The following is a 25,855-nucleotide window of genomic DNA, read 5'->3' as shown; positions in this document are numbered from 1 at the left end:
GAGCTTCCAGCTTAACTGAAATAATCCATACTGACAAGCTGGACTAGAAAAAACATAGAAAGTGCAGAACGATTAAGTCCACAAAAAGTGGACTGCAAAAGAACAAGGCTAGGACTTATCTTTGCTGAACTGGTCAGAATATCAGGGAAATCCAAGCAGAGATGTGAATCCATCCAGGAACCATTGACAACTGGCACAGGCTGAAGGATAGAACCAGGTTAAATAGCCGAGCCAGAAAGACAATCAGTGGAAGCAGCTGCTGACTGCTAATTACAAGGAGCAGCAGTACCACTTAAAACCACCGGAGGGAGCCCAAGAGCAGAACTCACAAAAGTGCCACTTACAACCACCGGAGGGAGCCCAAGAGCGGAATTCACAACAGGGACAGAATGACGGAAGGTATGGAATATTGTTTTTTGTTTTTTTTTAAAGGGCCACTGTCACCCCCAGCAGCTGTTATAAACTAAAAGAGCCACCTTGTGCAGCAGTAATGCTGCAGTCTAACAAGGTGGCTCTTTTAGTTTTTGCTTCAGCTATTCCCTCAATAAAGCGTTTTAAAATTTGCCCTAAATACCTGTCTTTGTACCTGGAGGCGGTCCGAAGCCTCCTCTGTGAAGCTCCCAACTGCCGTCACTCATCTCTTCTGGGGCTATGGTCGCCGCCCCCTGCGCGCTGTTTTTCTTAAATCCGGCGCCTGCGCTGTGCGTGCCTGCCTGGGACAGGTGCAGTCTTCATTGTCCGTCATAGGTCAGATGCAGGGTGCCTCACTGCGCCTGTGCGGGCAGTGCGGCCACCCTGTTGCTGAATCCCCGCCCCGCACTGTGTTATTCATCATGCACAGTGCGGGGCTGGGGTTCCTGGGCATGCGCACTGCGCTGTTCAGACGCTCCCCCAGCTCCCCCGCCCTCCAGCATAATGAATAATACAGTGCGGGGCGGGGATTCAGCAACAGGGTGGCCGCACTGCCCGCACAGGCGCAGTCGGGCACCCTGCATCTGACCTATGATGGACAATGAAGACTGCGCCTGTCCCAGGCAGGCACGCACAGCGCAGGCGCCGGATTTAAGAAGAAACAGCGCGCAGGGGGCGGCGACCATAGCCCCAGAAGAGATGAGTGACGGCAGTTGGGCGCTTCACAGAGGAGGCTTCAGACCGCCTCCAGGTACAAAGACAGGTATTTAGGGCAAATTTTAAAACGCTTTATTGAGGGAATAGCTGAAGCAAAAACTAAAAGAGCCACCTTGTTAGACTGCAGCATTACTGCTGCACAAGGTGGCTCTTTTAGTTTATAACGGCTGGAGGGGGTGACAGTGGCCCTTTAAACTTTGTTTCAGGTGACAAGGGAGCTAAGCACTTATCAGCAGGTAGTTGCTGACTACCGGCTTGTTGTGCCATGCATTGATCTCTCCCAGCTGGGTGGTCACGGACCATTCCTGGCGGTGATTCTCCTACTTCCTGTGATATGACATCGACAGAGCAGCTCCTTCTACATTCTGTCGACAGGGTGTCACTGCCAACGTCATGTTGATTGACAGCCGGCGTCTCGCTGTGTTAGTTGAAGCCAGCTGTCAATCAACATGACATCGGCAATGAAGCTGTCAGCAGAGTAGAAGAAAGAGAATGGCTGTCTGGATGTGAATTCATAGGAAGCAGGAGAGATCATCACGTGGCAGAACAGACAACTGCCTGCCGAAAAGTGCTTAGCCTCATACAAAATTAAAAAAACATTAAGTCCTGGATAACCCTGTTAAGAGTAGTGTAGGTTTAACATAATCTGCATCAGTTACATAACCGGCAGTCATAAGTTTCATTGCATTACTACTAATTACATATTGGCAACCACAACCCGACCATATAGTCCAATATAATATAATTTTTATTTTGTAAATATATAACTACAGTAAAAAACTTTAAACAGGAAAATGAATACAGGTAAAAACTATGGACCACAATGCCAAGTTGCAAATAATATAACAAGATGTATAAGAAAAACAAGGACACGTACCCAGGAAAAATAAGATAAGCGAATGGCTGGATAAAGCACAACAATATTATTATTATTTGGACTATATGGTCGGGTTGTGGTGCTCTTTTTCGTTTGTGGTTGTTAATTTTCCGACTGTCCACGTAACTTTACACTGGTCCGGCTTCTTGATAGTGGGTACGATATAACACTTCACTTTATACTCACTCAACACTATTATCCCCCACTGTCGAGTTAGTTTTCCTTTGGTTATATTATTAATTACATATTAGGCAGAATATCCAGTTTTCATAATGGACAGCTGAGCCTTGTACATCTATATATATATATAATTGTCTAAGGGGTACTTCCGTCTTTCTGTCGGCAACTTCCGACACGGAAATCCCGCGTCGCTGATTGGTCTCGCCAGCTGCCTGTCATGGCTGCCGCGACCAATCAGCGACGGGCACAGTCCGATTAGTCCCTGACTCCCTTGCAGTCAGTGCCCGGCGCCCGCTCCATACTTTCCTCCGGTCACCACTCACAGGGTTAATGCCAGCGGTAACAGACCGCGTTATGGCGCGGGTAATGCACTCCGTTACCGCTGCTTTTAACCCTGTGTCCCCAACTTTTTACTATTGATGCTGCCTATGCAGCATCAATAGTAAAAAGATCTAATGTAAAAAATAATAAACAGAAAACCTGCTATTCTCACCTTCCATCGTCCGACGATGCGCTTGCGCCTGCCGCCATCTTCCGTTCCCAGAGATGCATTGCGAAATTACTCAGAAGACTTAGCGGTCTCGTGAGACCACTAAGTCATCTAGGTAATTTCGCAATGCATCCTGGGAACTGAAGATGGCGGCAGCCGCGCGCGCATCGCCAGAGCTTCGCTGGATCCCGGCGGGTGAGTATATAACTATTTTTTATTTTAATTATTTTTTTTTAACAGGGATATGGTGCCCACACTGCTAAATACTACGTGGGCTGTGTTATATACTGCGTGGGCTGTGCTATATACTACGTCGCCTGTGTTATATACTGCGTGGCTGCTATATACTGCGTGGCCTGTATTAACGCATCAGCTATTCTACAATATGTATGTATGTATGTATATAGCAGCCACATAGTATAGAGCACAGGCCACGTAGTATTTGTCTGCTATATACTACATGGCTCCTATATACTACATGGCCTGTGCTATATACTATGTGGCTGCTATATACATACATATTCTAGAATACCCGATGCGTTAGAATCGGGCCACCATCTAGTCTATATATATAATTGTCTAAGGGGTACTTCCGTCTTTCTGTATGCAACTTCCGTCACGGAAATCCCGTGTCACGGATTAGTCTCGCCAGCTGCCTGTCATGGCTGCCGTGACCAATCAGCGACGGGCACAGTCCGATTAGTCCCTCCCTACTCCCCTGTAGTCAGTGCCCGGTGTCCGCTCCATACTCCCCTTCGGTCACCGCTCAACGCCAGTGGTAACGGACCGCGTTATGGCGCGGGTAACGCACTCCATTACTGCTGCTATTAACCCTGTGTCCCCAACTTATTACTATTGATGCTGCCTATGCAGCATCAATAGTAAAAAGATGTGATGTTAAAAATTAATAAAAAACCAAAAACCTGCTATTCGCTATTCTCACCTTCCTTCGTCGGACGATGCGCTCGCGCCTGCCGCCATCTTCCGTTTCCAGAGATGCATTGCGAAATTACCCAGAAGACTTAGCGGTCTCGCGATACCGCTAAGTCTTCTGGGTAATTTCGCAATGCATCCTGGGAACGGAAGATGGTGGCAGCCGCGCGCGCGCATCGCCAGAGCTTCGCTGGATCCCAGCGGGTGAGTATATAACTATTTTTTATTTTAATTATTTTTTTTTTTTAACAGGGATATGGTGCCCACACTGCTAAATACTATGAGGGCTGTGTTATATACTACATGGCTGCTATATACTGCGTGGGATGTGCTATATACTATGTGAGCAATGCTATATACTGCTTGGGCTGTTATATACTGTTTGGGCAGTGTTATATACTGCGTGGGCTGTGCTATATACTACATGGCCTGTGTTATATACTGCGTGGCTGCTATATACTGCGTGGCCACTGTTAATACTGCATGGGCTGTATTAAGGCATTGGGTATTCTACAATATGTATGTATGTATGTATATAGCAGCCACATAGTATATAGCACAGGCCACGTAGTATTTGTCTGCTATCTACTACATGGCTCCTATATACTACGTGGCCTCTGCTATATACTATGTGGCTGCTATATACATACATACATATTCTAGAATACCCGATGCGTTAGAATCGGGCCACCATCTAGTGCAACAATATTCATCGTAGCAATTTAGCGCTAGATTGTGTGCGATACAGACAGTATGGTGTTGGGTGCTGTAACATGGCTGAAGTTTGCCTCTAGCAGCGCTGAAAACTCAACTTCTGCGAAAGTTCAGTCTGGTATATTCCACATTAAAAGAATGTCTATAGCCGTATACACTACAGTATTAGGAATCACCACTTAATCATTGAATTCCGGCTCTTCGTTCGTTCACATTGGTACAGCTGTATAAAATCCAGCTCCTCGCCATGCAGTGTCTGTCAGTAGGATGCACCCTCCTAAGCAGTCTATATGTGCATGCAGGTCATAGGAAACTGGATGAAGATATCTGCAATCTGATGTCTTGTGCTGGAAAAAAAACACATTTTTCTTAATATGTAAAAGAACCGTTAAGATCTATGGGTGGGACACAGATCTCCCTGAGAATCTGCCTCCAGAGCTTATTGTAAATAAAATGGGATATTTCCAGTGTGAGTTGTGTAGATCAGGAGAGCAAATTGTCAGTTATTACATGTCTCACACTGGTAATGTCTCCTTTAATTTTCAATAAGCTCTGGAGGCAGATTCTCAGGGGGATCTATGTCCGGCCCATAGATCTTAACAGCTCATACACGTTAAGAAAAAATGTGAATTTCATGAGAAACATTCATTGGATCCCAGATATCAAAATATAATTCAATTTTCTATGATCGATAGACAGCCAAGGAGGGTTGATCCTGCTGACAAGATTCCCTTTAACAAATGTTAGTTAAGAGCTAACTGAATTTGAGCATGATCCTGTAATAGGATGCCATTGTTCTACCAAATGAGTTCATGACTAGTGATGAGCGAGTATAACTCGTTGCTCGGGTGATCTCCGAGTATTTGTAAGTGCTCGGAGATTTAGTTTTTGTTGACGCAGCTGCATGATGTACAGCTGCTAGACAGGCTGAATACATGTGAGGAATGCCTGGTTGCTAGGGAATCCCCACATGTAATCAAGCTGGGTAGTAGCTGTAAATCATTCAGCTGAGGTGAGGAAAACTAAATCTCCGAGCACTTACAAATACTCGATTACCCGAGCAATGAGTACACTCGCTCATCACTATTCATGACATTTCTTCCCTTCTAATTCTTCCCCCATCACCAGCGAGTCATATTATTGAAAAGTGAAAGGAACCGCAGCAATTCTGCCATGACGTGAAGACCACGTAACGTTACAGAGTGGGGCCAGAGTCCTGAGGAGCAGAGGGCATAAAAGTCACCAATACTCTGCTGACTCCATAACGGCAGAGTTCAAACCTTCTGAGATCAGCGTATAAACACTGCACTGGAGCTTCATGGTGTGGAATTCTATGAACGAGCAGCAGCAAGTCTTTCATCACCAACCACAATAACGAGTGCTGGACGGAGCGGTGTAAAGCAGCCGCCACTTGGCTCTGGAGCAGTGGACACTTGTTCTGTAGAGTGACCTATCACACTTCTTTCTGGCATCTGATGAATGTATCTGGGTTTGGCAAATAAAAAGCCAATGTTTTCTGCCTTACGGCATTGTGTCAGCAGTGACACTTTGTGAGGGATGGATAACACAATGGGGTTGTTTTTCAAGGCTTGGCCTAGGCATGCTAGTTCTAGTGAAGCAAAATCTTAATGCTTCAGACGTTTTGGACAATTGTATGTTTTTATCCTGATCTGTTCTAGCATGACTATGCCCTAGTGCCAAAAACAAGGTCCTTTAAGTCATGGTTTGGAGGAGTTTTGTGTGGAAGAACTGGACTGGTATGCAAAGTGCCCTGAACTCAACCCCATTGAACACCTGTGGGAAGAACTAGACCAGATCTTACCAGCTAGGCCTTTCATGCAACATTACTGTCTCACAATCTCACAAATGCTCTTCCAGATCAGCAACCCCAACTTCTTTTTAGCATGAGAGCCACATTCAGCTCTGAGAGATATTCGCTAGCCACATTCAACACCCCCCCCCCCCAATAGTTACACGCTGAATCTGGTGTGCACTCAACGAGAACTGCTCAACATCGCTTATAGGCATTATTCTTCCAGCAGTGCCCACTTTACCAGCATTCAGTATTCTTACATTAAGCACATTTACCACATTGGCTGTATCATCCTATCTGCAGCGTACCATACGTATCTCCATTCCCACCCAGTATAGGAGAATCTGGATCTGCTACTCCGTGTGGGGCTACTCAGAAAAGTTACCACCTGGAGATCAGCTCTATGACTGTTTACTTGACCTGATTCTAAAACACTAAGCTGGCACACAGCACCGAGCCACACATAGGTCCGTGCGTCACACATCATAGGTCTGCGAGCCACACATCAAATGCTGGCGAACCACAAATCGTAGGCCTGCGAGCGACAGATTATAGGCCTGCGAGCCACACATCATAGGTCCTCGAACCACAAATCATAGATCTGTGAGCCACACATCAAATGCCAGCAAACCACACATCATAGGACCCTGAGCCACACATCAAATACTGGCAAACCACACATCTTAGGTCTGTGATCCTCACATCAAATGCCGGCGAACCACACATAATAGGGCCCTGAGCCACGCATCAAATGCCAGTGAACCACACATAGGTCCGCGAGCCACACATCATAAATCCACGAGCCACACATCGTAGGTCAGCGAGTCACACATCGTAGGTCCACGAACCACACATCGTAGATCCACGAGCCATACATCATAGGTTTGCGAACCACATGTTGGGGACACCTATTGTAGATGAATCAGCAAAGCTTCCTATAGACACCATGCAAAATCTTGTAGAAAGTCTTCCCCGAAGAGTGGAAATTGTTAGAACTGCAAAGTGGACCAACTCCAAATTAACCTCTAATGATTTGGGGTGGGATGTCATAAAAGCTCCAGCAGATATAACATGAAGGGTCCCAATACTATCGTTCAATGTATTCACTCTAGTATGCCAGACCTCAATAAATGACATTATCACAGATTACAGATCCAAGTGATTTGTATGAAACCTCATAATTGGAACATTAGGTTCCCACTTTGTTTTATTGGATGTACCTGTTCGATAACCTACAGTTATAGTGGGGGACCTGCTCACAAGAGCTTACAATTTATACTGTGGAATATGTTGGAGCTGTAACAATAAAATATTCTTGAGATGAGCAGAAATTTATCATGAGAATCCAGCTTTTCACTAATGATACAATAGGTCTGAGATGAAACAGATAATTAGGCTTCACGCTGTGATGATCCAAGTGCGGCTGCTGCTGTCTCCTGTGCGCCGCACACAGTTATTTGCCGAGGTAGAGACACATTTGATTACTGGCTCGTTCAGAAGCCAACAATGGTGCGATACGAGCAGGGAACGAATGCACACCTGGAAGTGAGAGGGACGCTGGTCTAGGAAGGGAATAATCCATGAATTATAGAAGACACACTGGAGCCCAGGAGCACAACGTGAGACCATCAGACATGGGAACATACTCTGTATTCCACCGGTGTACGAGGAGGAGAAGATCTCTGAAGTATAGCTTACAAGTTTGATATATTAATGTGATGTAAGATGCTTCATGTTCGGTGCACAGGGGACATCGCTGGAAGATTTAGACGTTCCTTTCCCAGATGATAAAAATAAATCTATTCAGGAGCTCATTCAGATAGGATCATCGCCACTTTTATATAATCCACCTCTAAGAAAGTGATAACCCAGGACAAAACAAGATGCAATGTGTGCGCAGTTAAAGAAGGATTCTCAGGCATAGATCGCTTACTTAAAGTATTCGCCTCCCATCAGCTGTTGATCAGTAATTTGTCATCAGATTTGTTGGCCAAAATCAGGAGTGGATGCAAAACACAAGAGTACAGCTCTTTACGGCGTAGTCTTTTTCCATTATGGACCCACTCCTGGTTTTGGGCTACAACTATTAATGGCAAAATACTGACGTGTGAATGGTGGCCTTACAATGTCCTGCCATAGTCCTTTGGATCTCAACCCTTCCCTCTTGAGGAACTCTCGGTTTGTGAAGTTGAGAAGCCAGAAACGAAAGCGTGGAGGTGGATCTTACAACTGGCATAAAAGGGAACATCTCTGAACTTGTCTTTTCTCCATCTTGGACTATTTTAGATGAATAATGTTACACAGAACAGATCTCTTAGGACATTTGAATGTGTGATGGAGATTATTTGGTTGGTTGGGGATCTTGGTGGTAGTGCACCCTAGCAATTCCCAAAAACATTGGAGCCGATTCATCAAGACTAGCATAGTGCACGCTTGCATTAGGTCAGTCTAGCTGCAGTACAAGACGCCAATTCATTAAAAGGAGCTAACCACTTGAAGCCCTCCTCCTCCCATCAACATTTGTATACTCCTAATATATCGCAGTCATATTATACAGCACTGTGTACTTGCAATTGCTCATTTTCCCTTTCTACCCAGTTCCTTCCTTTTGCACTAGGTCTATGACATCATGTGATTAATAACAGACTGACTCCTTCTAAGCTCCATGAAGAAACCGTAATCTCTTTTCCCTGCATGAGTCATCACCAGGGCCGGACTGGCCATAGGGCAGTTCTGGCAAATGCCAGAAGGGCCGATGGCAGTAGTGGGCCGCTCGAATGTGCCGCTGTCGGCACACTCCCCACGCTGTCGCGGCACACTCCCGGCCCCGCATTCAACTATACCGGCGTCAGACGCCGGTACAGTTGAATGCAATGATGGAGGAGAGAGCGTCTGTCTGCTGACGCCCCCTCTCCCATCATTCCCCGCTCTGCCTGCCGCTGACACTGCGGGTGCGCGATGACGTCATATCATCGCGCACCTGCTTTGTGACCGGGCGGGCAGACTGCGACTGCTGAGAGTGAGACCAGAGCCAGAGCAGCACGGGGCAGGAGGAGAGAGGTGAGTAGAGTGTTTTTTTTTTTTTATCAATGAGTGATGACTGGATTGTGGAGCTATTGGGGGGGGGGCTGCCTGCCTGCATTACTTTCTATGGGGGCTGCCTGCCTGCATTACTTTCTATGGGGGCTGCCTGCCTGTATTACATTCTATGGGGGCTGCCTGCTTGCATTACATTCTATGGGGGCTGCCTGCCTGCATTACATTCTATGGGGGCTGCCTGCCTGCATTACTTTCTATGGGGGCTGCCTGCCTGCATTACATTCTATGGGGGCTGCCTGCCTGCATTACTTTCTATGGGGGCTGCCTGCCTGCATTACATTCTATGGGGGTTGCCTGCCTGCATTACATTCTATGGGGGCTGCCTGCCTGCATTACATTCTATGGGGGCTGTGCTGCATTACATTCTATGGGGGCTGTGCTGCATTACATTCTATGGGGGCTGTGCTGTATTACATTCTATGGGGGCTGTGCTGTATTACATTCTATGGGGGCTGTGCTGTATTACATTCTATGGGGGCTGTGCTGTATTACATTCTATGGGGGCTGTGCTGTATTACATTCTATGGGGGCTGTGCTGTATTATAGTCTATGGGGGCTGTGCTGTATTACATTCTATGGGGACTGAGCTGTAATGCTGGATACAGCTGTAATTATATGTTATATAGTCGTGTTACACTCCCCTCACTTCTTGTAGCCTACAAGTGTACAAAGATATTATACAGTCACCATGCGACAAGTGGGCCTGTGTGACTTCAAATGCCAGGGCTGAATTTTAGTCCCAGTCCGGCCCTGGTCATCACTGCAAAAGTCCTTGGCAGGGTGGAGCAGCTGGGTCAGAAATCTAAAAGGGGAATGATAAATGCAGGGAAAAGAGACTTCCTGTTTCTACACAGAGCAGAGAAAATACAGGAATTATCTGGGCAGAAAGGCAAAATGAGCAATTGTAAATATAGTATGATGATTGCAATATATTAAGAGGATACAAATTTTGATGGCAGTGCTTCTTTAATAAATTCAGAGGATAATATAAGTGGTATGTACCTCTGTGCAAGGCACCAGAAATACATCTCCGGCTAGGCAGAGGAGAAGCATTTGTGGTCTGTTTTTATTAATTGGACAGGTAGGCGTGACTGTCATGTCCTGGCTCCACCCCAGCCCCACCCATTTTGGCAGAGAAGATTCAAACTGGCTTGAAAATGTCAAAACTTGGAAAATTTTTGTTCAAGTTTGCCAAAAATGTGTTGACTTTTCTAAGTATTAATACACATAGACCTCAGCAGGCTTTTCAATGTATAAACACATCCAGACTAATTCATGCTCCAAGTGATTCAGACAACATCAATTGGCTGTCACGTTCCTTACACATTAGAGGAAAGTTGGTCAAACCTGCTGATTCCGGAGGGACCTGTCGACTCTATCCTGACTGATGATGTCGGGAAGCAGAAGGATCAGGCTATTGGAATTTCAATGCTCGATCCTTTGCTTTTGAGATTAGATAAGCAGCTGCCAAGAGACTTGAAGGGTATTTTCTCCTGTCTCCCTATTAAAAACACTTGACCTCTTAGCCAAACTGAACCTTCATATATGGTCTGTAAATATATATATGGGAGCCAGGAGACTTAACAGTTTGTGAGGCTGAAAAACGTCTCGTGTATGGCCAACCACTAATCTTTCCTTTATACTTCTCTTTATTGTATCCACTTCTGTGCTTTGCTTAGAAAAAAACACACTCGTGATTCCTGGTTAGGTACATCACATCAAATCTTGAAGACACGTTTTAAGTCTTTGAACTGCCTACTTGTTCTGCCCGGCACCGATCTCTGCCGGCAATTCTGCATCTTCCGCTGATGTCACATCTTTCTCTTCCACTCTGCTCTGTTGACGGGGTCTGACTGCTGATGCAATGCTGACTGACAGCTGGCTCTCCACTGCCTAACTGCGGGAAGCCAGCTGTCAATCAGCATGACGTCTGCAATGACGGTCTGGAAGACAGAGCAGACTGGAAGAGGAAGAGCTGCTCTGTAAATGAATGATGAATTGAAGGAGCAGAGTCGACGGCTGAGCCAGAAGAGATCATCCCTGTGCAGAACAGGGATGATTGTCTGTCCAGCCTCTGTTTGAAGACTTTTATTGAAGGAGAACTCACCATCTCTCGTGGCAGCCTGTTCCACTCCATCACACTCACTGTCAAAAGTTTTTTTCTAATATCTAATTTTGGACGTGTGTAAGAACGTTAAAAGGATTTTTCTATGGAACACAATGAACTTGCGTTTCCAAGTGGATTTTGGTGCTAAATGCACCTTAAGATAATGCAAAAGGGACCTTAGAAAAACACAGGGGTTGAAGATTCAAGTGTTCGGTACCAGGGGATATTAGATATAAGCCAGTGCACGCACTCTTGTCTCATGCTGTCACTTTCCTACATGCCCTGCTCAGTATAGACATTACCACGAGGGGCAGGGAGACAAACACCGGACACCCAGCATGTCGGCACGCGGAGAGGGCGCGGTGTAATGTTTATTGAGGAGACTCAGAGCGTAGAAGAAAATCCGAACCTTCAATTACATTCTTTATTTAACCTCAGAATAACATTTCCATTTTCAGGCAGAAATCTGTACACAGGGAATTATGTCGCCGTACAGGAATTATAGCAGCTTCAGACACTGCGTGTTAAAGCTGTCGCCTTCCCTGACAGCGACGGCCTCCAGCAGCGCCTGCTTCTTCTGCATACTGCGGGAGGACTCCAGCTCATACATAGTTGTCAGATTGAAGAGAACGCTCTCGTGGAGATAGTGCTTGGGGTCCTGCTGAACCAATCCTTCCAGATGCCGGAGGGACTCCTTTAATTTGCCCAAATAAAGCAGGCAGACTGCTGCATTGTTATTGGCCTGGAAAGGAGACGGAACAATAAAGCAAAGATCGATATCCTCATCACTGATGCCGACTGCAGCTCACAGCCAGACGGCCTCGCTGGCTTTTTTTTACATTTTTTAACTATTGTTGATTAAAGCAATAGAATTCATTAGGGATGTGAAGAAGGAACTAAGGAGCAATAGGAAGGCAATGAAAGGGATCGACATTGGTCATTAGGTAAATAAAAATAATACTAGAACAATACAGCCTAGATAATTTCTTACCTGTAATACCACTAACAACCTGTATAAGTGGTGGCGCTGTACACCATGCTAATAGCGGCTGGAAACAATCTACAAGTGCTGCAGCATAAACCACCAGCGCATAAATGAATCATTTGCAGGGGTCTTCAGTATCGCCACATGGGATATTAATAAGAGATCATTAAGTATTTAAGAGACTTCAAGGCAAACTCTCAGCAGGTTTTTGCTATGTAATCTCAGAGCAGCATGATCTAGGGGCTGATGTGCTGATTCCAGCGATGTGTCACTTGCTGGTCTCCATGCTGTCATTTTGATAATATCCATGTTTTCTCTGCTGCAGATCTGGCAGAGCTCTGAATGCTGAGCCTTGTATAACCCCTCCCCCATCTCTGACTGGCAGCTTCCTGTGTACACTGTGCATAGGCAGAAAGCTCTCAATCAGTGGTGGGGTTAAACACAGGGGTTGACTAGGAGGCACTAGACACCTGGTCCTGTAATAATCTCCTGCTGTTAAAATGCTGATTTTATTGAAACAGAAACACAGCCTAGAAAGTGTCACGTCACTGGAATTGTGTCATCAGCCCCTACATGACAGTGTTCCCCAACTCCAGTCCTCAAGAGCCACCAACAGGTCTTGTTTTCAGGATTTCCTTAGTATTGCCCAGGTGATCATTGCATCACCGGCCCAGGCAGAAATTCCATCACCTGGGCAATACCAAGGAAATCCTGACCTGTCGGTGGCCCTTGAGGACCGGAGTTGGGGAGCGCTGCCCTACATCATGGTGCTCTCAGATCACATAGCAAAAACCTGATGACAGATTCCCTTTAAACAGGACCAAATGGGAAACTTCATGGAGTAAAATCCTGCAGTTTTCACACTGGCCCAATATATAGTGACGTAATTAACACTGTTTACAAAGGAAACGTGTCCTTCAACGCATTCTATTCAATGTTAGACCTCTACTTCCAGTTCTGTACAGACGACTTTTCAGCAGTCTTCGGATACTTTCCACATCAGTCACGATCCGCCGGATTTTGTAAAAAACGGATACGGCAAAAGTTGCCGCGGATCGGTTTTTTTTCTCATAGACTTGTATTAGCGCTGGATGGCCTCATGTTTCATCCGCTTTTAACTGGATCCGTCAAAAATTGGTTTTCTGGCGGCCGGAGACAACGGACATAGTAACTTTTTTGTCCGTCGAAAAAACGAACAGCGACGGATCCGTCGTCGTTTGCTACAATGGAACCCTATGATCCGCGCCAGATCCCTCAAATGACTGAATCCGGCGACGGATTGCGCTTTCTTTAAGTGAGTATGCTCCGATTGATTCTCTGCATTAGCCAGATCAGCTAGTCGGATCCGGCGAAAAAATGGATCCGTCACATCAGTTTTACACAATTTGTGACGGATCCGTTTTTTTCAAAATTCGCCAGATTGAGCCTGACGGCAAAAAAGTGATGTGTGAAAGTAGCCTACTGTCATCAGACAGGTATACACTGCTCATAACACAGCATTCACAAGAGGCCGGTCACAGCTCCCCTCCTCCGCTCTTCCTTCACACTAGAGCATGCACAGATAACATCTATACAAACATAGGTCATTGCTGACAAGTTCCAATAGGAAATAAGAGGCTGAATTCAAGCCTAATGGAACGAGTGAAAATTGCAAGATTCTTTTACATAAAAACTTGATTTAAAGAGAACCTGTCCCCATGAATACACAATCCAGTCTGCAGGCACCATGTTTTCGAGCGGGGGGGGGGGCTGAGCACATCGATATAGTTGTCGGAGGAGGAACAGAGTATATGGATATATAGCTTTGTGAGAAAAGATTCAGTATAACTTGTGCTTTAATCCCCTCCTCTTTCTGGGATTTTGGGTCCAGTGGGCGGTCCTATCAGTGACTGACAGCCATCTCCAAATGTACTCTTGTACAAGGAAAGCTGTCTGTCACTGATAGGACCGCCCACTGGACCCAAAATCCCAGAAAGCGCTCCTCCTACATGACATCATCCCTGCAGATTTCATGGTGACAGGATTCCCTATAAAGAACAGGTGTTGAGATGACAAACTCCCCTTTAAAGGAGGTTTCCTGTAATAAATCTTCATGGCGTACCTATGGCTCGTGAATGCCACGGCAGTGCCTTTCTCCACTTACCACAGTATTTGTGGGGTCCAACTGCAGAACCTCGGAGAAGAACTTGTGAGCTTCTGAAAAGTTATTTTGACCAAGATGAAGAAACGCTCTGGCAGGAAAAATGGTGAAAACAAGGTTGGTCACTTGGCTGCAGCCACCAGGCCTGGTGTCACACTGGTCTATAGTGTAACGGGCAGATGATTGTCAACATGTTAATCTAGGCCATAGCGGCACCAGATCATGGGCGGGGGATTACTTCCCACCAATAAAGGGGTTGTCCAGGATTTAACAACTGACAAACCATCTCTGCGACAGGTCATCAATATGAGATCCGTGGGAGTCCTACAAGCGGCACATCAACCGAGAACAGGGATGATCTAAATGATGTACGCAGCGCTGTACACTACTTATCGAGTGCTGCCGAGTACCGCAGTACCGCTGGCCAAATGGCGGATACAGTGCAGTACTGAGCAGCGGCCACAAGCACAGGGATGATCGAGCTGTTCCTTCAGCTGTTTGAGATCTGGACATCCCTTTGTCCCTAAGAGACCAGACTGTCTTCATGACGCACATATTTGAAAGAGAATCGCCTGATGAAGAATGGAAATGTGCAATGTCCTGCAACGTTTTAGAGCTAGAATGGGAGAGAAACCTCAATTTTGGTAGATAAGGTGCAGTACCCAGCAGTGGCCACTAAGCGATGTATGGAGCTGCTCGTACATCACTTAGGTCCGGCCGCTGCTCAGTTTGGGGTGCCGGGTGTTGGACCCCACTGATCTCATACTGACCACCCATTATATGCCTACGTCATTAATTGTTCGGTCCCCTTAATGTCACCTGCTTGTGTTACTGGCGTCAAGGACAACTATTGAGGTCATGAAATTTTAGAAATAGACACAAAATTTACCCCAATTAAACCATTTGATTCATAAAACATATATACTCCATGTACAGGTCAGCTACAGACTATTTATACCTAGGCCCCCAGTCTCCAAAAACAGCCCCAGATCTCAGTATACAGTCCAATGGGAACAACTGGTGAAGCCAAACCCCAACCTGCACCTACCTGTTCATCAGAACCACTATCTGATTGTGCGCTTCTTCTTTATTTACAAGCTTCTCCATCACTATTTCGACGTCCTGAAAATATTTCTCAGCAGTTTTGATGTCTCCAATCTGAAAAAAGGAGAGACCAACAAATAGGCATAAAAGCAGCGCTCTGGTTTAGAAATCCCTACTATGACACTCTGAGATGAGGATCCTGACTAGGAAAACTATCTACAGAAGGGTTCTGGCTCTGGAGGAGCATGTCTCGTGTGTTTGATGAGGAACATTTTCGGGTCAGAATCCTTTTCTATGTACAGAGAATGTTAATCTTATAGTGTTCTGTATCGTATCTATAATTATGAAGTATCAGACAATTTCAACCAATCCCTTTACCCCATGTGAATAGATCGGTCTCCCTGCAATAATTATTATTTTTTTTAAATCAGGTAATTTTTATTAAACATTTTCAGAAAGAAAAGAAAATAGAAAACGTTTAATACCCGCAACTAAGCCCACTCTCCGATATAAGAACCCCCCGATCGTCCACAACGTACACAATGAATGATCAGCCATGATTTTAGGATCACAGACGTTCTTGGGTTTCTTCCTCTTGGTCCCTCGCTCTAGGTTAGCGTCCGTTACTACACGGCCACACAGACTGGATATTGGCCCTGCTCCCTGTCCAGGGCCACAGGCGGGAGAAGAATGATCTGATCTGACAAGTCTTTATTTGCTGGCACGCCAGATGAGACAGTAGATCAGTAAAGCCGCTTCCACGCTCCATCATGGTCGTCTGCATTAGATCGCAGCGGGAGGGTTACCGCAGAACATCCAGGATTAATGAGCCAATAAGTAGCGCACAAACTTCTCATTCCTTTCTAGTGAAAGCCGAACGCTCAGGACAAGAAAGGATGGCTAATAATAAAATGTACGCCTGTGCTGAAGGATGGCAGAACATACACAGTGCCCACATTATTACATCTGCCCGCTGCGTAGCTCTAGTGACCCCGACCCTGACTATACGACATCGCCAGTACTGAAAGCGCAGCTCCATCCTCCTGTGTAAATGACAGCAATCAACACAACAGACGCGGTGTGAAAAGGGTTAACAGCTGTGAAGACATTTGGATACGTCCTTTAGAAGTGTGTATCTAAGTAATGACACTGAGAAATGGTGTCCTGGTAATATTCAGACAACAGATCCCAACTTCATCACCTACATCCACATGGCCAGTACCGGCATCCGGGATCTGTCAGCAAGATCCCCCCCGAACCATTTATGCAGCATGTAAGTCAGTGGAAGATAAATATATTGGTGCTTTTATATCCAATATCTTTTGCCTGAATCTATAGCACAATTTTTGCAACATGCAGATGAGAGGTTAAGTGCTATGCCACACCGACAGCACTTTACAAGTCTCTGCCTCCTGAGGTTATTTCCACCATGAGCAGCTCCTCTCTCGGAGTGGTAGTGCAATGTCTCTGTGGCATTAGGTGCGACTGTGTAGATCACGGCTTTCCTCACCTCTGTGCACTAAGGTGCCCGCCAGGGATCATGGCTACAGCGTTCCATAGCGCTTGTGCTGCCCCACGTCCTAGCCGCACAGTTACCGGGCAGCTTAGTGTGCAGAAACCAGGAAAGCCACCACTCAGAAGGAGGCACTAACAATGGAAATAACCTCAGGAGGCAGAGTACTGGAAAGTGCTCTGGGTGGCAACGAAGCACTTAAGGCCTCATTTGCAAATTACAAAAATTGTGTATTTCACTGGATTTAGGGAACGGATAGAGAGTAGCGTATATAAAGTCACCAGTGTGTTTATCTTTCACTGACCTACATGTCCATAGGAAACATTTAAGGGGGATAATCTTGCTGACAGGTTCCCATTAATGTGAATGTATGATAAGAAAATGACCTACTGCTAAATCTTCTTTATATTATAGATTTTTTTTTTCTTTTGCATTACTGTATCTAAAAAAAAAAGAGAAAATCTTGCATTTTTTTACATTGCGCTCTTGGACAAATTTATAACCATTTCCTACTGGGCATATGGACATTAGCAGTAAGGCTGCGTGCCCACCATCAGGAACAGCAGCGTTCTAGGATACAAGCACAGTGGATGGGATTTATAGAAATGCCCACGCTGCGTACACTCCCCCGCGGTGCGGGTCTATGAGCCGCAGCGTGTCAGTTTCTGTAGAGCAGACGCTACTCTCAGCTGCGGATATTGTACAATACAATGTGATTAGATGCAGTGAATCCGCATGTACCTAAAGACACGTGCGGTAATTGGAACGCAGCACTCTATACGGAGCGAAAATACACTGCGTCCAAAACCTGGTGTGACCCCCACTCTCTAAAGAGAATCTGTCAGCACGATTTTGTAATGTAAAGTAAAGAATGGCTGTAATGGTGCTAAAATACTGATTACAGTGATACCTCTGGTGAAGAAACCGGCTTTATGGTTCTTCTCTAATAATTTAATTTTGGCGCACAGGGGCCGGATTGTACTCTGGTCTTCTCTTCCCTGTCTGTGATGCCCCGTCTCCTCCGCCTGCCTCTGGTCTGTGATTCCTTGGCCCCCCCGCCTGCCTCTGGTCTGTGATCCCCCGGCCCCTCCGCCTGCCTCTGGTCTGTGATTCCCGGCCCCTCCGCCTGCCTCTGGGCTGTGATTCCCCGGCCCCTCCGCCTGCATCCGGTCTGTGATTCCCGGCCCCTCCGCCTGCCTCTGGTCTGTGATTCCCCGGCCCCTCCGCCTGCCTCTGGTCTGTGATTCCCCGGCCCCTCCGCCTGCCTCTGGGCTGTGATCCCCCGGCCCCTCCGCCTGCCTCTGGTCTGTGATTCCCCGGCCCCTCCGCCTGCCTCTGGTCTGTGATTCCCCGGCCCCTCCGCCTGCCTCTGGTCTGTGATTCCCCGGCCCCTCCATCTGCCTCTGGTCTGTGATTCCCCGGCCCCTCCGCCTGCCTCTGGGCTGATTCCCCGGCCCCTCCGCCTGCCTCCGGTCTGTGATTCTCCGGCCCCTCCGCCTGCCTCTGGTCTGTGATTCCCCGGCCCCTCCGCCTGCCTCTGGTCTGTGATTCCCCGGCCCCTCCAACTGCCTCTGGTCTGTGATTCCCCGGCCCCTCCACCTGCCTCTGGTCTGTGATTCCCCGGCCCCTCCGCCTGCCTCTGGTCTTTGAATGACAGGTCCATGTTGATATTTCAATCAGAAGAGACCGGTCATTCACCATCCAGAGGCAAAGTGGATTTCTTCACTAAAGGCATCAATGTAATTAGTATTACATCACCATTATAGCCATGTCTTTACATTATGAAATTGTGCTGACAGGTTTTCTTTAAAGTTTAAAACCTCTTATGCCTTAAAAAGGCTTACATGGTGCCCAGCCACCTACAAGAATTAAATGTACAAATAAGAAGAAAACAAAACATCCAAAGTGATAGTATCTGTTGTAAGGAAATAAAACCTTGCTAAGCCGTATCCATCTCATCAGGTCTGGGCTGATAGCGCGGACGGGCTGACAGGGCGGTGACATATTGCAGTTCTTTCCTGCCACAATGAGAGATGGGCCTATTGCATTGCAGATGTCACCGGTGAAATCTCGCAACCTGACAATCTTGCAAAGATATCATTTCACATCCTTTATTCAGGATCCCACGGCCCCATTTAAAGAGAATGTGTGATCAGAAGAGAACTTATTGTTTCCAGCTTGTTTTTATATTATGTATTTTTTTAAAAATTATTTTTCACATCACCATTTCTAAAGAAAAAAAAAAATAGCAACTTCCACGGCAGCCCCCAGCCCTAGTATTAGCCTTAAACTTCCTGTTCTGTAAGATTGAATTTTCTGCAGTCTCCTTTTCGAAACAGACTGATAATAATGACAAGTAACACCTCTCTAGAAAGTAGATAATACAGGATCCACCATTCACAACAGGCGATGTCAAAGCTCACCTCCTCCTCCTCTCTGCACAATGACTTCTACAGTGAGCAGCTACAACCATGCTTTGGCAATGAAGCACTGATGAGCTGTGTCAGTTAGTGCTGGGTCGGTAACTGAAAGCTGTGCTGGCCACGCCTCTATGACTGAAAGCCGGAGGCTGGCAACATAAATAAAGGTAATTTCCTCCCGGTAGCTGGGCAGCTTTAAAACGCCTTTAACATGCAGATTAACCCTATGCAGGTCAATAGCCTTTTAGGACATAACAGGTTCCTGAAGGGGCCACCGTAACAAGTACTTAGGATCCACGTTTTCAATGATTTCTATTGAAGATATCCCGCTTCCTAAATGTACTGATCTGTAATTATACACATAAGCTAGAGCAAAACCTATAGCGAGAAACAGAAGTGATGATCCTCCCCAGAACCTGGACCCTGGGATAGAAGACGGTGGCCTTGTGTAGCCCGGTGCAGCCAAGAAGGTCACAGTCAGCTGAAGGCCTATTGCACTCACGCAGTAATACAAGCTCTTCTGGACACCTGTCATGGCTGATATGCCGAGCAGTGCAAGAAAGTAGAATAGCTCTGACAGGGGGATTATAGCGCAGATTCCTAAGCCCTGGGCTTACACTTTCCTGCATGACGGTAGCACACTCTCCCTCCCCATCCTCCGGTGGGAGCCTTCCTTCTCGCCTGCTCCCCAACCTGCATAGATTCTGGCATGCTCACATCATTTGTAGACTCGCTTCCAGACCGACTAATCATTACCTAATAATTCTAATGTCCAATTTACAGGATGAACACTAGAACAAATGAGGTCCCCTGTGGCTTGTTCTTTCTTTTCCAATATTTCATTTTATTTAATGACCACATAACTAAAAGGAAGAAGACGCGTCGGCCGGCGAGTCTGCAATTACCTGAAGAAAAATCCTCCCGATGCCGCTCAGCAGCTGCGGCTCCTGCTCGGGATAATACCTTATAACGGTGTGATACGCGTCCACGGCGAGAACATAGTCCTGGAAGAGCACACAGAGCGTTAGTACGTACCCCACAACACACACAGGCCGTCGCCCACTCCTGCCGGCGGGTGATCTGACACCTACAGTATTAGATATGGCCCCGATTGATGGATGGGGACTAGTGATGAGTGAGCGTGCTCGGATACGGTGTTATCTGAGCATGCTCGAGTGTTATCAGAGTATCTTGGGCGTGCTCGAATAATATGTCCTGGTCCCTGCGGCTCCATTTCTGGTGGCTGCAACACGTGCGGTGATTGCTTAACAAACAAAAAATCCCTGCATGTATTGCGGCTGTCGAACAGCTGCCAGAAATGGAGCCGCAGGGACCAGAACATATTATTCGAGCCCGCCGAAGACACTGTTAGCACCCGAGCATGCTCATATAACACCTAATACGAGCACGTTCACTCATCACTAATGGGGAGTTCTCAGTATTGGTACAAAGTGGCGGAGGTACCAATAGCAAGCGCACATGGGAAAACAGGAGGCAGAAACGGCTCCAAATGTTTCCTGCAAATGATCTCCCCAGTGTTAATGCACACAGGAATAGCATTGGTGCCAGGCTACAGGATATAGAATAAAAAATAATTTGTTAACATTTTTTGCACCGTTTGTCTTCTGAAGCCTCCATTTGTTGCACCAACTATTGATGGCTGTAGAATGGGTTAACTGAGAATCCATCAGTGAGCTTATTCTGATGGCCCAATGCTTTTAGGTGTCTTTTTTTTAGTATATTTCAGCAGATTTAGGACCACAGAAGTTGAGTGTGCCGGGAAATAAAAAGGATGTGAGAGCCAAATGGTGCAAAATTTGCAACGAAATCAAAATACAGAAATGATTTTAGCCCCAGATACAAGAGAAAAACAAGCGACTAAAATTAATAAAACAGTCCAAAACTGGTTAAAGACTGGAAAGAATAACGATCATTCTTGAGTTTCATAGAATGCACCAGTTTGATTAATTTGGCACAAACAATATCAGTGAATATCACAAGATAAATGAAGGAAAAGTGAATTAAAAAAACCTGCAAATGGTGAATGGCGCCCCAAGTTTCCTTAGTAAATTACTATCTAAATCTATATATATTCAAGAGCCACTGTGCATCTATAGGGACCCTCCGTTATGGAGCATATCCTCACCTAAAGTGCTGCAGGAACACATTCTGTCCCACGGATCATTATAGATTTCACGGGACTGCAAAGCTGCTGCAATACAACTAATGGCCTCTAGATGGCGACAAAAGTGCACAAGTCCAGCAGCAAAGTCATATCAGCCCAGACAACAAACCCGTCCTCGTGGGCCTGCCATTGTCAGGAAAGGCTTTCAACTAAACACACCTTGACTATCTCATTATACCAGGTCTGAACAGGAAAAAAAAAAATAAACAAAAATTAAAAACTCACAAAACAAGGCCCAGAGATTAACTGTAGCAATTATTCCTCCACTCTAAATGATTGGCATTTGCTATATACGAAAGCATTAATCCTAATCAGGGAAGACTATTAGCTAAAAATATCTCCTGAAAATGAACGGACTGGTCACGTTCTATTTCAGAGAACCACTTTTTTTTACCAACGAGGATGGTAAATGCGATGTAGGCTTTTCATGGCCGATGACCTCCACTATTTAAATTAGATTCACTTTAAGCTCTTACTTTCGTCCCACTGTTCCCCCGAGTATTCCACTTTTTGTTTTAATAAAATCTGCCATATCCTTAGAGAGATATGGGCCTTTTTTTAATTTAGTGCTTACTTTAATGCTGTTCCCGAGGGGGCGTGGCTTACTTGGTAATTATGCAGATCAGCCTAAAGACACGCCCATGAGGATCCTGTGAACCTTGCTCCCTCGGTAAAGACCATAAAAATTAACACTGAATAAAAAGGCTCATTAACTCTGGAACTGTATGGCGGATTTTATAAAAACAATCAGAGGAATACTCGAGAGAGCAGCGGGAATAAAATAAGAGCAAATAATGCACACTTATCACTTGGTGGCAGGTTCTCTTTAAAGTGATCTTGTCAGGTCTAGATATGTCTAGAACCACTATTACATAGGGTGGTCTTTTTATTCCAATGTGGTGGTTTTTGTGCCACAGTAATGTGGTTTTCTTTTAAAAATGAACTTCTTATCTGCAGCTCCTTATATCCTAATGAGGCAGGACTAGTCCAGCAAGGAGTCGCTTGCCCCAGACTAGTCCAGCAAGGAGTCGCTTGCCCCAGACTAGTTCGGCCTTGGATCCTCTGATCACTTCTCCCTGGCTGTGTGACTTCGTGCACACAATCCCCATTATGGCAGTACAACCTCAAAATCACAGGTCTTTGTAACGTTAAACAGCAGGTAGCGCGGTCAGCCTTCAGCCAATCCTGGGTCTTTCCCTCCAACAGCTTTCAGTCATCTAATTTACATAGTGGAGGCCATCAGCCAAGGACAAGTCCACCTTACATTTACCTTCTTGATTGTTACAAGGTTGGCGAGTGAAGTCTAGATTTCCACTCACTAAAAGGTTTAAAAAGACTTGGGTCCATCAAGTCCATCCTTCCTCCACTGATTATTGATAACCCACAATGTCATTTGTGGTAAGAAAAGAATCCAGAGCTGTTTTATAACTGCGGACATAGTGTCTGCCATTACTACCACTTCCACAGGCTGACTGCTCTAACTGTAAAGAACTCTTTCCTATTCAGAAGCCAGAATCACCTTTCCTCCACATTTAATAAGTGCCCCCTGGCCATTTGTTAGCAATAAGTCCAGCGCCAGTCATGTGTCCTTGGATGGAACAAGCCATGAGTTTCTGGCTATCAAAAAAGTTTATATTTGAATGTTTTGCATTATTTGCAAAAAAATAACAATTGTCAAAAAATTGCCAAACAAAAACTCATGCAATAATTGTGCACATTTTGGCAGAAAATAAGCCCAAAACAAGAAACCTAATTTGCGCCATAAAACCTATTTTACATGTTTTGAGTATTTTTTCCAATAAGGTTTTAAAAACTGGACAGTGAAAAAAAAAAAAGAATCTACCTGTATAACGACAGCATTTATTTTTAATTATGCCAGATGTATCATTTCAGTAGGCCCAGGGACATGAGCTCTTGTTCATATGAGTCTGATCGTTGACTCTTGTTGTAGATTGAATTGATGGTTGTTAATTGTTTAATGGCTGCTGTTTACCTATTGAACCAGTACTTGCAGCTTATTGTCCTACTATCCTTGGGGGACAGGGACCCAGGGTCATTGAACAATCGATGTTTGCCGATATGTTGATTACCCATTGTACCAGTCCATGCCGCTTGCTGACCTGCAAACATTGTCGAATAAACTATGCTGATTGATTGAATACTCGAACAATGAGCGTTGATCTCATTCCACCATTCCCCTGAACTGTGGATGATGGCCTGAAAAACAGATGTGGGTATCAAAAAGGGACCTATATCCTTCTACAGAGAGATTTTACAAAACTGCAGCCAGGCATCACGTCTCCAACTGGAGGAATGCAGATCTGATCCACAGCCCATCACGGAGCCCATGGAGACATTTGGAGAAGCCAGGTTGGGATGATAAGGTCACCTGGTCACAAACCTCAATGGGCTGTCAGCTTCTTAAGCTTGTCGTTTACTCCTCTTTATGGGTGCCTGCCAAAAGCGGGTGCCACAGGTGGGGGCAGTCAGTCCGGGAAGCACCGAAGTTGTGGGATGAGCCCTGGTCCACGCGGTCTTTCTAAAGACAGTCGGTCCAGTGGTCGAGAGCACCATTAACTCTTGCGCTGCCACAACATGTTACGTCTTTGATGTGGACTTCTTCTGATAGCCCCCGCAGAGTAACATTGCAGTGAAAAGGCTGCATCAGATGGGTGATGGGTGGGCTGGGGAGCTTCAAAAACAACGACAGAGCAGGCTGGATTTATGACTTGGATTTTTCCACCTCCATAAAATGGTGAACATACATCAAGGACTTGCTCACACGTTAGGTTTTTGTGACTTTTTTCCATGTGTTTTTTATGCTGCAGAAAGTGAATGAGATGTCTGACCTGTCATGCGCATGTTGCTTATTTATTTTCCTTGCAGATTTGAACCTTCAAAGTGTTTTTTTTAAATCTGCAGCTTGTCAATTCTTCCAGCTTTTTCCTAATGTTTTTCAGCCAAATGAACTGGAAAAAAATTCAAGTAAAAACCCATCATATACACATGGAAAAATGCCTGTATTTTAAGTAGAGTGCTGCCTGCTGAAAAATCTGCTGCAAATACTAAAATGTGCGCACAGAGATGCTAAAATGTGTAAATGCAGCTTCTTCCCCGGGGAGGATTATTTCTACATCTTGTGCTGTGCTGGTAAATACATAGAAATCCTGAGTAATAATGTGAGTAATTAGGCTTTGCGTCCCAAACCCTGGGCGTTACATAAATTCTGCGCTATGTACTTGTAAGACTCAGGGTCAGTGTATTATATGAGCCTCATTTACATGACAAAACCCCGATCTCATCCTGATCACAGGGGAGATTGTATTACGCCATTTAACCCCTGATTCAGAAGCATAAAGGCATTCAACCTTGGAAAAAATATAAGATAAAATAAAAAATGCATCTGCAGTGGCTTTTCTTTATCTCGTCCACGTCCCTGGCCACCCGACCCTTCATAACCACAGAGAGGAGGGAAAACCATTCCTGTCCTTTATTAACCACCAGCACATAAGACCTTTGTATATGAACACATCCAGAACCACAAGATAGGATTCTTGTAAATGAGGAAAATGGAGTTTGCTAATAAAAGATTCAGGGAAGAGAAAAAGAGGGGGGAGTCAAACACTATAGAGGTGCAAGAAATGCCAGACAGGTACCAAACAGGTGCAAAAAAGGCCAGACAGGTACCAAAGAGGTGCAAGTGCCAGATAGGTACCATACAGGTGCAAAAGGTGCCAGACAGGTACTATACAGGTGTAAGAAGCCAGACAGGTGCCATACAGGTGTAAGAGGAGCCAGACAGGTACCATACAGGAGCAAGAGCCAGCCAGGTACCATACAGGTGTAATAGGTGCCAGACAGGTACCATACAGGTGAAAGAGGAGCCAGACAGGTACCATACAGGTGTAAGAGGAGCCAGACAGGTACCATACAGGTGTAAGAGGAGCCAGACAGGTACAATACAGGTGTAAGAGGAGCCAGACAGGTACCACACAGGTGTAAGAGGAGCCAGACAGGTACCATACAGGTGTAAGAGGAGCCAGACAGGTACCATACAGGTGTAAGAGGAGCCAGACAGGTACCATACAAGTGTAAAAGGAGCCAGACAGGTACCATAGAGGTGTAAGAGGAGCCAGACAGGTACCATACAGGTGTAAGAGGAGCCAGACAGGTGAAATACAGGTGCAAGAGGAGCCAGACAGGTACCATACAGGTGTAAGAGGAGCC

At 45.6% G+C, this 25,855-nt stretch overlaps 1 protein-coding gene across 4 annotated transcripts in view; it reads right to left on the bottom strand.

Annotated features, from left to right (window-relative positions):
• Window positions 1-11,743: 11,743 nt before the first annotated feature.
• TRAPPC12 (trafficking protein particle complex subunit 12) overlaps window positions 11,744-25,855 on the bottom strand; it is a 120,829-nt gene continuing 106,717 nt past the window's right edge. For all 4 annotated transcript variants that reach the window (XM_077291372.1, XM_077291373.1, XM_077291371.1 and 1 more), the window contains exons 9-12: window positions 20,349-20,447; window positions 15,515-15,624; window positions 14,470-14,557; window positions 11,744-12,083 (exon numbers count right to left, since the gene is read on the bottom strand). In XM_077291372.1, the coding sequence (XP_077147487.1) occupies window positions 11,841-12,083; window positions 14,470-14,557; window positions 15,515-15,624; window positions 20,349-20,447 (540 nt within the window). In that variant the 3' untranslated portion in view covers window positions 11,744-11,840. The remainder of the gene's footprint in view (window positions 12,084-14,469; window positions 14,558-15,514; window positions 15,625-20,348; window positions 20,448-25,855) is intronic.

Source organism: Ranitomeya variabilis, chromosome 2, assembly GCF_051348905.1.
Source record: "Ranitomeya variabilis isolate aRanVar5 chromosome 2, aRanVar5.hap1, whole genome shotgun sequence".
Lineage (NCBI taxonomy): Eukaryota > Metazoa > Chordata > Amphibia > Anura > Dendrobatidae > Ranitomeya > Ranitomeya variabilis.
Note: the sequence above shows the minus strand (reverse complement) of the source record. Positions and strands in the feature narration are given on the sequence as shown.